Source organism: Nerophis lumbriciformis, linkage group LG07 (assembly GCF_033978685.3).
Source record: "Nerophis lumbriciformis linkage group LG07, RoL_Nlum_v2.1, whole genome shotgun sequence".
NCBI lineage: Eukaryota > Metazoa > Chordata > Actinopteri > Syngnathiformes > Syngnathidae > Nerophis > Nerophis lumbriciformis.
This window is the reverse complement of record NC_084554.2, coordinates 50,535,001-50,549,743: the sequence shown is the minus strand read 5'-3', so window position 1 is coordinate 50,549,743 and position 14,743 is coordinate 50,535,001. Positions and strand designations below refer to the sequence as shown.

The window sequence follows — 14,743 nt, the reverse complement described above, 5'->3', positions numbered from 1 at the left end:
CTGTTCCACTCAGGATTGAATGCAAAGTCTCCCTACTAACCCACCAGTGCCTCCATGGAAATGCCCCCCCTCTACCTCAAAGAACTACTCGCACCCAAATCCTCCACACGACACCTCCGCTCCGGACAGGCTAACCTCCTCCAACCTCCGAGGACAAAGCTACGAACAATGGGAGACCGGGTTTTCTGCTCCGCCGCTCCCAGTCTGTGGAATGCTCTCCCTGACCACCTGAGGGCACCACAGACTGTGAATGCTTTTAAAAAAGGCTTAAAAACACTTCTTTTAAAAAAAAATTTTTTTTTAGATATATGCATACTAGTTCTAGCTTTTAGGCTGTTCTAGTTTTCATTTTTATTATCTTTTAATTTTTTTAATATTTTTTTTTAATAAACTGTAGCACTTTGAGGTTGTTTGCTCAATGTAAAGTGCTTTTTACAAATAAAATCTATTATTATTATTATTATTATTATCTAGCTAGTGAGAGTGCTTCCTCGTTAGGGGAACGCCATCTGTATCGTGGCGGCAAGTGAACAACCCTGGGCGCAGGAAGCTCCAGCGGGTAGGAGAAGCGCACTTGTCGGCGGGGGGCGCCGACATGCTTCACCTGCTGCTCCTTCGCCGTCAAACAGAACACACACACACACACAGGTGAGATGCCGCACACACGGGACACTTGCTGACGCGAGCGAGGACAAACGTGACGTGAGGCCGCGCTCGGGCCGCACTCACCCTCAGGGCGGCCACCGCCGCCTTGCCTTCCTCGCTCTCCTCGTCCAGCTCGTCGTCGCTCCACTCCCACTCGCCGTCCTCTGTCTTGTGCAGACGCCCGCTGGAGCCCGGCACGCGGCGCACCTGTGGGAGCACGCCGGCGTCAATGAGAAGGACGGCCGTTGGCGGGAAGAAGAGCGGCGCCTACCCTTTTGGAGCGCTCCGTTATCGTGGGAGCCCGATGGAGAAGCTTCTCCAGAAGGTAGTCATGAGTCTGTCACAGAGGAAACTACTTTATCATCCACGTAATCATCCAAATATGTACCAGCGCTTCATTTTTCATTTTGTGTCACACCTGCAGACAAAAATTTGTTTTTTTTCAAAAATGTATGAAAATGGAAAAAGATGAGGGACAAAATGTATTTTTAGTTTGAATTAGGGCTGGACGATATGGCCTTTTATTAATTTCTCAATATTTTTAGGCCATGTCACAATTAGGGATGTCCCGATCCGATATTTGGATCGGATCGGCCGCCGATATTCGCAAAAAAATGCGTATCGGCAAGGCATGGGAAAATGCCGAACCAGATCCAGTTTTTAAAAAAACTCCGGTCCGTGTTTTCCAACGCACCGATTTAAATAATACATTCTACTTTTCTGCTGTTCCCTAAGTTCCGTTCCGCATTTTCCAGCACACCTTCAACACATCCACAGGTCTGTGGATTCTAACGCAGTTGCTTTTAGCTGCTGGCATTACACGACAGGCTCTTCTCACTCTTTCCTGTGTCTCCCTCTCACAGACAGCGAGCGCACCTTCTTACACACGTCACATACTGTCACGACATACGTCATATACGTATACGCCCTCTCCCAGCAGAGAGCGAGGTAGCAGTATGGCTAACGTTAGCTGTGATGCTAGCGCAGCCGCTAAGGTGAGCGCCTGCTCAAGCGTCCTCTGCGCACGGCAAATCTATGCCACGCACAAAATCAAATAAAAAAATAAGCGCATAACAATTTTCGACACACGGACACAACAGAGAAAACAGTTTTCGTCATCATTGTTCAAATATTGTAAGGTCCGTCGAGACGCTTATCTCCATTCGGTGCCACACGTCCACACCATCACCGAGGCAAACATTTCCACGTCAACACCGTATGAAAAAAATAGTGATTTTTTTTAGTTGTGATTTCCTTCTCTGCATGAAAGTTTAAAAGTAGCATATATTAATGCAGTATGAAGAAGAATGTTTTAATGTAGACATGCAAGCCTTGAAAGAAAATTTTGAAAATCAAGACTACATTTCCTGCAAATGGGTGCATTTCTACCCTATATTTTAACTTTAGATTTATTCTCATATCAAACTCTTTTAGTTGTCTTTTTGACACTTACATCCGGCGCCCCCCTCCACACCCTGGATTATAAATAATGTAAATAATTCAATGTGATTATCTTGTGTGATGACTGTATTATGATGATAGTATATATCTGATAGTATATATCTGTATCATGAATCAATTTAAGTGGACCCCGACTTAAACAAGTTGAAAAACTTATTCGGGTGTTACCATTTAGTGGTCAATTGTACGGAATATGTACTTCACTGTGCAACCTACTAATAAAAGTCTCAATCAAAACACATAGAATCATCATACTGATGTGATTATATGCATCAAGTGTTCATTCAAGGCTAAGGCAAAATATCGAGATATATATTGTGTATCGCAATATGGCCTTAAAATATCACAATATTAAAAAAAGGCCATATCGCCCAGCCCTAGTTTCAATGATGCCATTTCTGTTTGTCATGTATAATTTTGTCTATTTTGTGTTTATCCTTGAATAAACAGGTCAGTTTCTTGTTACCAACCATTGTGTATTATTCAAACTCCCCTAATTCAGCTGGCTAGTTGTTATCAAGAGTACTAAAACCCTTTTCAACATGATTCTGACAACTAAGTAGGCTAAATAACTTTAAACTTTAATACATGCTCGGATAGGCCATTATCGGTCAGTATCGGTATCGGTCAGTATCGGTATCGGATCGGAAGTGCAAAAACAATATCGGTATCGGATCGGAAGTGCAAAAACCTGGATCGGGACATCCCTGGTCACAATACACAATATACACTATATTGCCAAAAGTATTTGGCCACCTGCCTTTACTCACATACTAAGTGCCATCCCATGGAATTGTCCACAATGTTTTGGTATCCTGGAGCATTCAAAGTTCCTTTCACTGGAACAAAGGGGCCAAGCCCAACTCCTGAAAAAACAACCCCACACCATAATTCCTCCTCCACCAAATTTCACACTCGGCACAATGCAGTCCGAAATGTAGCGTTCTCCTTAGGGATGTCCCGATCCAGGTTTCTGCACTTCCGATCCGATACCGATATTGTTTTTGCACTTCCGATCCGATACCGATACTGACCGACACCGACCGGTAATGGCCTATCCGAGCATGTATTAAAGTTTAAAGTTATTTAGCCTACTTAGTTGTCAGAATCATGTTGAAAAGGGTTTTAGTACTCTTGATAACAACTAGCCAGCTGAATTAGGGGAGTTTGAATAATACACAATGGTTGGTAACAAGAAACTGACCTGTTTATTCAAGGATAAACACAAAATAGACAAAATTATACATGACAAACAGAAATGGCATCATTGAACTAGGGCTGGGCGATATGGCCTTTTTTTTAATATAGCGATATTTTAAGGCCATATTGCGATACACGATATATATCTCGATATTTTGCCTTAGCCTTGAATGAACACTTGATGCATATAATCACAGCAGTATGATGATTCTATGTGTTTTGATTGAGACTTTTATTAGTAGGTTGCACAGTGAAGTACATATTCCGTACAATTGACCACTAAATGGTAACACCCCAATAAGTTTTTCAACTTGTTTAAGTCGGGGTCCACTTAAATTGATTCATGATACAGATATATACTATCAGATATATACTATCATCATAATACAGTCATCACACAAGATAATCACATTGAATTATTTACATTATTTATAATCCAGGGTGTGGAGGAGGGCGCCGGATGTAAGTGTCAAAAAGACAGCCAAAAGAGTTTGATATGAGAATAAATCTAAAGTTAAAATATAGGGTAGAAATGCACCCATTTGCAGGAAATGTAGTCTTGATTTTCAACATTTTCTTTCAAGGCTTGCATGTCTACATTAAAACATTCTTCTTCATACTGCATTAATATATGCTACTTTTAAACGTTCATGCAGAGAAGGAAATCACAACTAAAAAAATCACTAATTTTTTTATACGGTGTTGATGTGGAAATTTTTGCCTTAGCATTTTGATGGTGTGGGCGTGTGGCACCGAATGGAGATAAGCGTCTCAACAGACGTCACAATATTTGAACAATGATGACGAAAACTGTTTTCTCTGTTGTGTCCGTGTGTCGAAAATTGTTATGCGCTTATTTTTTTATTAGATTTTGTGCGTGGCATATAATTGCTATGCGCAGAGGACGTTTAAACAGTGCGCAATTGCACAAGCGCGCACCTTAGAGAGAACGTTGGTCACACGGCTGCGCTAGCATCACAGCTAACGTTAGCCATGCTGCTACCTCTCTGCTCGGGGAGGACGTATACGTATGTGACGTATGACGTGACAGTATGTGACGTGTGTAAGAAGGTGCGCTTGCTGTCTGTGAGAGGGAGACACAGGAAAGAGTGAGAAGAGCCTGTCGTGTAATGCCAGCAGCTAAAAGCAACTGCGTGAGAATTCACAGACCTGTGGATGTGTTGAAGGTGTGCTGGAAAATGCGGAACGGAAATTAGGGAGCAGCAGAAAAGTGGAATGTATTATTTAAATAGGTGCGTTGGCAAACACGGAGCGGAGTTTTTTTTTAAACTGGATCTGGATCGGCATTTTCCCATGCCTTGCCGATACGCATTTTTTTGCAAATATCGGCGGCCGATCCAATCCAAATATCGGATCGGGACATCCCTAGTTCTCCTGGCAACCTCCAAACCCAGACTGGTCCATCAGATTGCCAGATGGAAAAGTGTGATTCATCAGTCCAGAGAAGGTGTCTCCACTGCTCTAGAGTCCAGTGGTGACACCACTGCATTCCACACTTTGAATTGGACTTGGTGATGTATGGCAGCTGCTCGGCCATGGAAACCCATTCCATGAAGCTCTCTGCGTACTGTACGTGGGCTAATTGGAAGGTCACATGAAGTTTGGAGCTCTGTAGCGACTGACTGTGCAGAAAGTCTTTGCACTACGCGCTTCACCATCATCTCTGTCAGTTTACGTGGCCTACCACTTGGTGGCTGAGTTGCTGTTGTTCCCAAATTATTCACTTTTTTATAATAAAGTTGACTCTGGAATATTTAGGAGTGAGGAAATTTCACGGCTGGATTTGTTGCACAGGTGGCATCCTATGACAGTTCCACGCTGGAAATCACTGAGAGCGGCCCATTCTTTCACAAATGTTTGTAGCAGTAACGTGCGGTGAGGTTGATGGCTGGTGAGGCACTGACTTCATCACAGTCAGATTTACAAACATATGAACCCTAAAGAGTATCTTATTCACCATTTGATTGGCAGCAGTTAACGGGTTATGTTTAAAAGCTCATACCAGCATTCTTCCCTGCTTGGCACTCAGCATCAAGGGTTGGAATTGGGGGTTAAATCACCAAAAATGATTCCCGGGCGCGGCGCCGCTGCTGCCCACTGCTCCCCTCACCTCCCAAGGGGGTGAACAAGGGGATGGATCAAATGCAGAGGACAATTTTCACCACACCTAGTGTGTGTGTGACAATCATTGGTACTTTAACTTAACTTTAACTTTACACATACAAACTGTAGCACACAAAAAAGCACATTTAATAAAAAAAACGTTATTATGGTCTTACCTTTACTTATAAATGCGCCGCTGTTGTGCTGGATTAATGCACCCCCTGACGGGAGTGTTATATCAACTAAAGCCCTCACTTCAACTTTCCACGTGCAAGATTGAATCTATTTAAAAAAGTGTAACCGAGGGTTTATAAATGTCGCCTATACTGTATGAAACTACAAAATAACAAACACGGAGGCTCCAGTTTACACGAGGACCACTTTATTACCTTCTTTCAAAAATTTCCGCTCCACTCCAACGTGTCAAAATTCCGCTCTTAGCGCCTTCAAAATAAGAGCTCAAGGCATATACTGTATAACAGCGCATAACAGGAACTTAACATCACAAAGAGGAAAGCCCATAAAAATAGGTTACAAAAGTTATTTAATAAAAAGCCAAAAAGTGCAAAAACAATAATGTTCATGTTGGAGGAGTTGTGAATTAGATACACCTGCAGACTGCAGGTGTACCTAATGTTGTGGCCCTGCAGTCATTCACAACTCCTCCAACACAAACATTATTGTTTTTGCACTTTTTGGCTTCTTATGAAATAACTTTTTTAAATAGATTCAATCTTGCACGTGGAAAGTTTAAGTGTGGGCTTTAGTTGATATAACACTCCCGTCAGGGGTTGCCGTGCATTCTACGGCGGGGGTGCAGGAGGCGAGCCTCAGCCAGTGCGTCTTTTGCAGCCGTTTTATGATCGCTCAGCACAAGAAATACTTTACACACATACAGTTGTTGACAAAATACACTGTACATTATATACCTCAGCTAACTAAACTATGGAAATGTATAATATAGTTCATATAGCAATACGGTCTCACTGCACAGCAGGCCAGCAGTTAGCCGAGTCCGTCCATGTTGAGGCACTGAGTGACTTGCCTCGACTGGCTGCTGTTCACCGCACCGTCTCTTCTCAGTATTTGAACGGCAAATGTGAAAATTCAGCGATTTTGAATAAAAATAATCTAAAACTGGTGAAGTTGAATGGAAAATAACTTTATAGTATGATCACTGGATACATATAACAATTTAATAAAAATGTTTTCTTTTTAAAAAAAATTTCTTTCCATGATGGCAGGTGAGGCCCCGCGTCACCTGCCTCTAGTGACTGCACGTCACTGGTTTGTAGAAACAGTCTCCATGCCTAAGTGCTTGATTTGATACACCGGGCCAAGTGATTAGGACACCTGATTCTCATCATTTGGATGGGTGGCCAAATACTTTTGGCAATATAGTGTATATCTCCATATTTTGCCTTAGCCTTGAATGAACACTTGTTGCATATAATCACAGCAGAATGATGATTCTACGTGTCTACATTAAAACATTCTTCTTCATACTGCATTAATATATGCTACTTTTAAACTTTCATGACATTAGTCAATTGAGCAAAAGTGTATTTATTAAACAGTTATTAAGCAGTGGCACAAACATTCATGTCATTTCCAAAACAGAAAGTGCAAGATTGTCAGAGACATTTTAAAACAAGCTATTAGTGCACTTTTGTGCACTAAGACAACACTAAATTAAAGTGCACTTTTTGTACAGAACGCCACTACAATAGTTTAAAACAAATAAAGTGCACTTTTGTGCATGATGTCACAGAAGATATTTCAATAAGTGTCAAATAAAAATGAGCTGCATAATAGGAAATCAAATAGAGTATGTCCTTCACTATGTGGTAGGTTCCTGCGGACGTTATCTCCTTCTGTTGACTGTTTTTTTCATACGGTGTTGATCTGGAAATTGTTGCTTCGGCAGATGTTGACATGCAGAGTTTCAAGCACTCTTCATTCTCTAGCGGGTGACTTTTCAAATGATGCTACAAATTAGCAGTGATGCTACTTTTTGTAGCAACGCATACTTGACATATTAGGGTTGTCTGTTCAACATCTTCCCGCTTGAAGCCAAACCACCACCGGACGATGGACCCAGTGCTGTTTTTCTTAGGAATGAATTCTCCTTCCTTCATTTGTTACCAGATTCGCACCTTCTTTCTCTCGTATTACCACTCGCACCACTCCGCTAGCATCACAGCTAACGTTACCCATGCCGCTACCTCTCTGCGCCGCGAGGGCGTATGACGTTGCACGCGCGACAGTATGTGACGTATGTAAGAAGGTGCGCTTGTTTTACGTCTCTGTGAGAAGGAGAGACAAGAAAGAGTGAGTGTAGTGTAATGCCCGCATCTAAAAGCAACTGCGTGAGAACATATACTCCCATATCACGATATAGTCATTTTCTATATCGCGCAGAGACAAACCCGCGATATATCGAGCATATTCCATATATCGCCCAGCCCTAGTTTGAATATGTTTTCTGTAGGACAAACATTACACAAACCTTCCTTCACTAATGACAGTATATGTCCTACTAATTTTAGTGGCGCTTGAACTCACCATTGTTTGTTTACATGTGCAACTTTCTCCGAAAGTAAGACGTGTTTTATGCCACTTCGTCTCATTTTGTCCACCAAACATTTTATACTGTGCGTGAATGCACAAAGGTGATCCTTGTTGATGCTAATCAGGCATATTTGGTCAGTGCATGATTGCAAGCTAATTCATGCTAACATGCTGTTAAGCGTGCTGTATGTACATATTGCATCATTATGCCTCATTTGTAGGTATATTTGAGATGATTGAATTTCCTTTACTTATGTCCTCTGTGTATTTAATGTATAATTGCATGTCTCATGACACATTATCTGTATGTAATATTGGCTGAATTTCTGATAGTTGTTTGTGTGCCGTGTTGTTCCAGACCACAGCAAACATTACCCAGCTTGCAGAGATTGTAATAAATCCTTTTGAATAAGACGTTTCCTTTAACTTGGACACACACATCTATACTTTTGGCCATTCTAAGATGGTCATTTCCAGGAGTTATCTCACCCTCTGAGAAGTTTTATTAATGTTTTCCAGTATTGTAAAAATGTGTCGAATAAATATTACAACAAATTTTTGCATCAGCCTGCAACACATAGTCATTTTGATAGTAGGCTATTATAGACACATCAATGGTTGTCTTCATTATAACACTTATAGAAGACTTTTAAAGTCCTTTTGATAGTAGGCTATTATAGACACATTATGTGTTTCCTTCATTATAACACTTATATAAGACTTTTAAAGTCTTTTTGATAGTAGGCTATTATAGACACGTGTTGTCTTCATTGCAACACTTATATAGGGCTTTTAAAGTCCTTTTGATAGTAGGCTATTATAGACACATCATGTGTTGTCTTCATTATAACACTTATATAAGACTTTTAAAGTCATTTTGATAGTAGGCTATTATAGACACATGTGTTGTCTTCATTGTAACACTTATATAAGACTTTTAAAGTCCTTTTGATAGTAGGCTATGATAGACACATCATGTGTTGTCTTCATTATAACACATATATAAGAAGTTTAAAGTCCTTTTGATAGTAGGCTATTATACACACATCAGGTGTTGTCTTCATTATAACACTTATATAGGACTTTTAAAGTCATTTTGATAGTAGGCTATTATAGACACATGTGTTGTCTTCATTATAACACTTATATAGGATTTTTAAAGTCATTTTGATAGTAGGCTATTATAGACACATCATGTGTTGTCTTCATTATAACACTTATATAGGATTTTTAAAGTCCTTTTGATAGTAGGCTATTATAGACACATCATGTGTTGTCTTCATTATAACACATATATGAAGTTTAAAGTCCTTTTGATAGTAGGCTATTATAGACACATCATGTGTTGTTTTCATTATAACACATATATAAGAAGTTTAAAGTCCTTTTGATAGTAGGCTATTATAGACACATCATGTGTTGTTTTCATTATAACACTTATATAGGACTTTTAAAGTCATTTTGATAGTAGGCTATTATAGACACATCATGTGTTGTCTTCATTATAACACTTATATATGACTTTTAAAGTCCTTTTGATAGTAGGCTATTATAGACACATCATGTGTTGTCTTCATTATAACACTTATATAAGACTTTTAAAGTCTTTTTGATAGTAGGCTATTATAGACACATCATGTGTTGTCTTCATTATAACACTTATATAAGACTTTTAAAGTCCTTTTGATAGTAGGCCATTATAGACACATCATGTGTTGTCTTCATTATAACACTTATATAAGACTTTTAAAGTCCTTTTGATAGTAGGCTATTATAGACACATTATGTGTTGCCTTCATTATAACACTTATATAAGACTTTTAAAGTCCTTTTGATAGTAGGCTATTATAGACACATCATGTGTTGTCTTCATTATAGCACTTATATAGGATTTTTAAAGTCCTTTTGATAGTAGGCTATAATAGACACATTATGTGTTGCCTTCATTATAACACTTATATAAGAATGTTAAAGTTCTTTTGATAGTAGGCTATTATAGACACATCATGTGTTGTTTTCATTATAACACTTATATATGACTTTTAAAGTCCTTTTGATAGTAGGCTATTATAGACACATCATGTGTTGTTTTCATTATAACACTTATATAGGACTTTTAAAGTCATTTTGATAGTAGGCTATTATAGACACATCATGTGTTGTCTTCATTATAACACTTATATAAGACTTTTAAAGTCATTTTGATAGTAGGCTAATATCAAAGTGTACAAAGCTTCACTAAAAAATGTACTTTTGTCGGGTCTGGAGCCTATTGTTCATAATTACTTTGCGTCTTGAAGAAATGTGCTTCACTATACAAACCTCTTAATTTACAAACCCTGTTTAAGAATCAATAAAGTTCGTAAATCGAGGTTTCACTGCTTATGGAAAATATGTGTTCAAAGTCTACAAATGGACTTTTGTCGAGTCTGGAACCCATTATTCATATTTACTTGGTCTTATGGTGAAATTTGCTTCACTACACAAACCTTTTAATTTGCAAACCCTGTTCAAGAACAAATTACGTTCGTAAATCGAGGTTTCACTGCATATGGAAAATATGTGTTTGTGTGGTTTCATTGCAATTGCAAATCTTCCCAGCGTCCTCCAATGCAGCATGAGTGTTGCTACGACGCCACCCTCTGCTGTACACTTGAGGTATTGCAAGTCCTGGCCCTCAAGCTGGATTTGGCTTGTGTGACGCGCTGAGTCAGCAGTCCGGTTTCTCCGGTCCAACTGCTCATGCCCCGCTATCAACGCTGGTCAAGTATGCGAGCGACGCTGCGTCAGACACGTTTGTTTGTCAGACAGGAAGTGGGAGGAGTTTCACTTCCTGCCTGCGTTGTTGCTGTGTTAAACTCGGCAGCGTCTTCATTCGCAGACCGTAACTCATCAAGTGAACCCCACGGAGCTGTGATAAATCCACTCGGTCGCCTACCTTTGCTTTCGTGAAGAACTTATGCTTCAACAACTCGGAGGACGTCGGCCTGGGAAGCAGAAAGGCAAATAAATGGTGTGGAGGATGACAAACATGTTTTACTGACAGTAAAATAAACATTATATGTGATGATACGGCAGCAATAAAAGAAGAAATATAAAACAGTGCTTTAGAGTCATCGTTTTGACGCAAGTGTAATTCAACAGCTTCCCCACCAGGGGGAGCCCTATATGTATTCAAAGTGTACAAAGCTTTATAAAACATGGACTTTGGTGGAGTCTGGAACCCATACTTGCCAACCTTGAGACCTCCGATTTCGGGAGGTGGGGGGCGTGGTCGGGGTGGGGGCGTATATTTACAGCTAGAATTCACCAAGTCAAGTATTTCATACACATATATATATATATATATATATATATATATATATATATATATATATACATACATACATACATACATACATACAGGTAAAAGCCAGTAAATTAGAATATTTAGAAAAACTTGATTTATTTCAGTAATTGCATTCAAAAGGTGTAACTTGTACATTATATTTATTCATTGCACACAGACTGATGCATTCAAATGTTTATTTCATTTAATTTTGATGATTTGAAGTGGCAACAAATGAAAATCCAAAATTCCGTGTGTCACAAAATTAGAATATTACTTAAGGCTAATACAAAAAAGGGATTTTTAGAAATGTTGGCCAACTGAAAAGTATGAAAATGAAAAATATGAGCATGTACAATACTCAATACTTGGTTGGAGCTCCTTTTGCCTCAATTACTGCGTTAATGCGGCGTGGCATGGAGTCGATGAGTTTCTGGCACTGCTCAGGTGTTATGAGAGCCCAGGTTGCTCTGATAGTGGCCTTCAACTCTTCTGCGTTTTTGGGTCTGGCATTCTGCATCTTCCTTTTCACAATACCCCACAGATTTTCTATGGGGCTAAGGTCAGGGGAGTTGGCGGGCCAATTTAGAACAGAAATACCATGGTCCGTAAACCAGGCACGGGTAGATTTTGCGCTGTGTGCAGGCGCCAAGTCCTGTTGGAACTTGAAATCTCCATCTCCATAGAGCAGGTCAGCAGCAGGAAGCATGAAGTGCTCTAAAACTTGCTGGTAGACGGCTGCGTTGACCCTGGATCTCAGGAAACAGAGTGGACCGACACCAGCAGATGACATGGCACCCCAAACCATCACCCAACCATGCAAATTTTGCATTTCCTTTGGAAATCGAGGTCCCAGAGTCTGGAGGAAGACAGGAGAGGCACAGGATCCACGTTGCCTGAAGTCTAGTGTAAAGTTTACACCAGCAGTGATGGTTTGGAGTGCCATGTCATCTGCTGGTGTCGGTCCACTCTGTTTCCTGAGATCCAGGGTCAACGCAGCCGTCAACCAGCAAGTTTTAGAGCACTTCATGCTTCCTGCTGCTGACCTGCACTATGGAGATGGAGATTTCAAGTTCCAACAGGACTTGGCACCTGCACACAGCGCAAAATCTACCCGTGCCTGGTTTACGGACCATGGTATTTCTGTTCTAAATTGGCCCGCCAACTCCCCTGACCTTAGCCCCATAGAAAATCTGTGGGGTATTGTGAAAAGGAAGATGCAGAATGCCAGACCCAAAAACGCAGAAGAGTTGAAGGCCACTATCAGAGCAACCTGGGCTCTCATAACACCTGAGCAGTGCCAGAAACTCATCGACTCCATGCCACGCCGCATTAACGCAGTAATTGAGGCAAAAGGAGCTCCAACCAAGTATTGAGTATTGTACATGCTCATATTTTTCATTTTCATACTTTTCAGTTGGCCAACATTTCTAAAAATCCCTTTTTTGTATTAGCCTTAAGTAATATTCTAATTTTGTGACACACGGAATTTTGGATTTTCATTTGTTGCCACTTCAAATCATCAAAATTAAATGAAATAAACATTTGAATGCATCAGTCTGTGTGCAATGAATAAATATAATGTACAAGTTACACCTTTTGAATGCAATTACTGAAATAAATCAAGTTTTTCAAAATATTCTAATTTACTGGCTTTTACCTATATATATATATATATATATATATATATATATATATATATATATATATATATATATAAGAAATACTTGACTTTCAGTGAATTCTAGCTGTATATATATTTATTTTATTATATATATATATATAAGGGAATAAGCGGTAGAAAATGGATGGATATATATATATATATATATATATATATATATACACAATATATATATATAAATAAAAGAAATACTTGAATTTCAGTGTTCATTTATTTACACATATACACACACATAACACTCATCTACTCATTGTTGAGTTAAGGGTTGAATTGTCCATCCTTGTTCTATTCTCTGTCACTATTTTTCTAACCATGCTGAACACCCTTTCGCAGGTACCCAGAAAGGTTTCGAGTACCACCAAAAAAAACGGAATCTCTGAAGACAGTATAAAAATCTGTGTTAAAGGTGTACAAATACTGTTTGTATAATAAGCATGTTATTTTTTTTACAAATGAGGGTTAAGAGTTCAGTACTAAAAAAAAAAAAAAGAATGTGGCTTAAGTACAGTTTTTTTATTGAGCTGCTGTATTTTTTGGTTGGGTTGTTTATTTATTTTGAGTAACTTCTATACATTTCTAAAAGGGGAATAATGTAATAGAGTTATCTATGTTTGTCTGTTGCCATCTTCTGGTGAATGTTCGCTATAGCGTACTGGGGTTACTTTTTGGTTGGCCAACGATTTACGTGGTGTTGCGCACCTGACGTCACTCAGGTCCGCATGGAGCTGGAGGGGGCGTGGCTTCCAGCTCCGCCTGAATTTCGGGAGATTTTCGGGAGAAATGTTGTCCCGGGAGGTTTTCGGGAGAGGCGCTGAATTTCGGGAGTCTCCCGGAAAATCCGGGAGGGTTGGCAAGTATGCTGGAACCCATTATACATATTTACTTGGTGTCTTGAATAAAGTAACTTCACTATACAAACAAACCTCTTACTTTACAAACCCTGGTCAAGAATCAGTTAAGTTCGTAAATTGAGGATCATGTTTACGTTGATTCTTATGAGGAATGTGTGGTGTTGAGCAAATATTTATTCAAATCACCTCTTCTCCGGATCCTTCTGCAGACACATGGAGATCATCTTCCTGAAGGACTTGCCATATTTCTTCACCATCTCCTTGTCGGTGACGCCGGTCTCCAGGCCGGGGGGGTCGTTCTGCAGCGTCAGCATCAACACCTGAACGCACCGCAGAGCTTTGATTGAAATAGTCCTTAACTGGCAGCTGACATCACACACGTCCTACTAGGGGCGTGTGTTGGAATAATTATGTGTAAGTTATCACACAACTCTTATGCTTAAAGGCTGTTGCTATAGTTATTATCAATTGTGCTGAAGTTGTACTTTTCTATCTGTGCAAAGCGAGTCGTCTCGTATCAGTGTTTGTGTCCAGAACTGACTGCCAAGGGCGAACATCGAGTGCCGTGACGCAGATAGAGCAGAGACAGGGCGATATCACGAGTGTCCCAACATTTGCATTTCATGAATAGTCATATACTGTGTCTAACTGGGGCTGCTGAGATTACCCCCCTTCCTTCAGCAGCAGCCTCAGTGATGTAACCAGGGACCTCCCAAATTCAGAGGAGCACGTGGGCTGGACTTTAGAGCGTAGGTTGTTTCTGTAACTAGAGTACAGCCCAGAACGTCTCTCCTCATTGAGCAAAATTTAACTCTGTCTCTGCATGATTCCTTGCTTCTTGTCTGTTTAATAGATGTCATCGGTGTTTGAACCTGACAT

General features: G+C 39.9%; 1 protein-coding gene across 1 annotated transcript in view; it reads right to left on the bottom strand.

The window, feature by feature from the left end:
* The window catches only part of oxsr1b (oxidative stress responsive kinase 1b), a 119,411-nt gene that overhangs the window by 18,637 nt on the left and 86,031 nt on the right, over positions 1-14,743 (bottom strand). Inside the window, exons 8-11 of the mRNA XM_061964888.2 lie at positions 14,051-14,184; positions 10,940-10,988; positions 917-982; positions 730-852 (exon numbers count right to left, since the gene is read on the bottom strand). Coding sequence (XP_061820872.1) covers positions 730-852; positions 917-982; positions 10,940-10,988; positions 14,051-14,184 — 372 coding nt within the window. The remainder of the gene's footprint in view (positions 1-729; positions 853-916; positions 983-10,939; positions 10,989-14,050; positions 14,185-14,743) is intronic.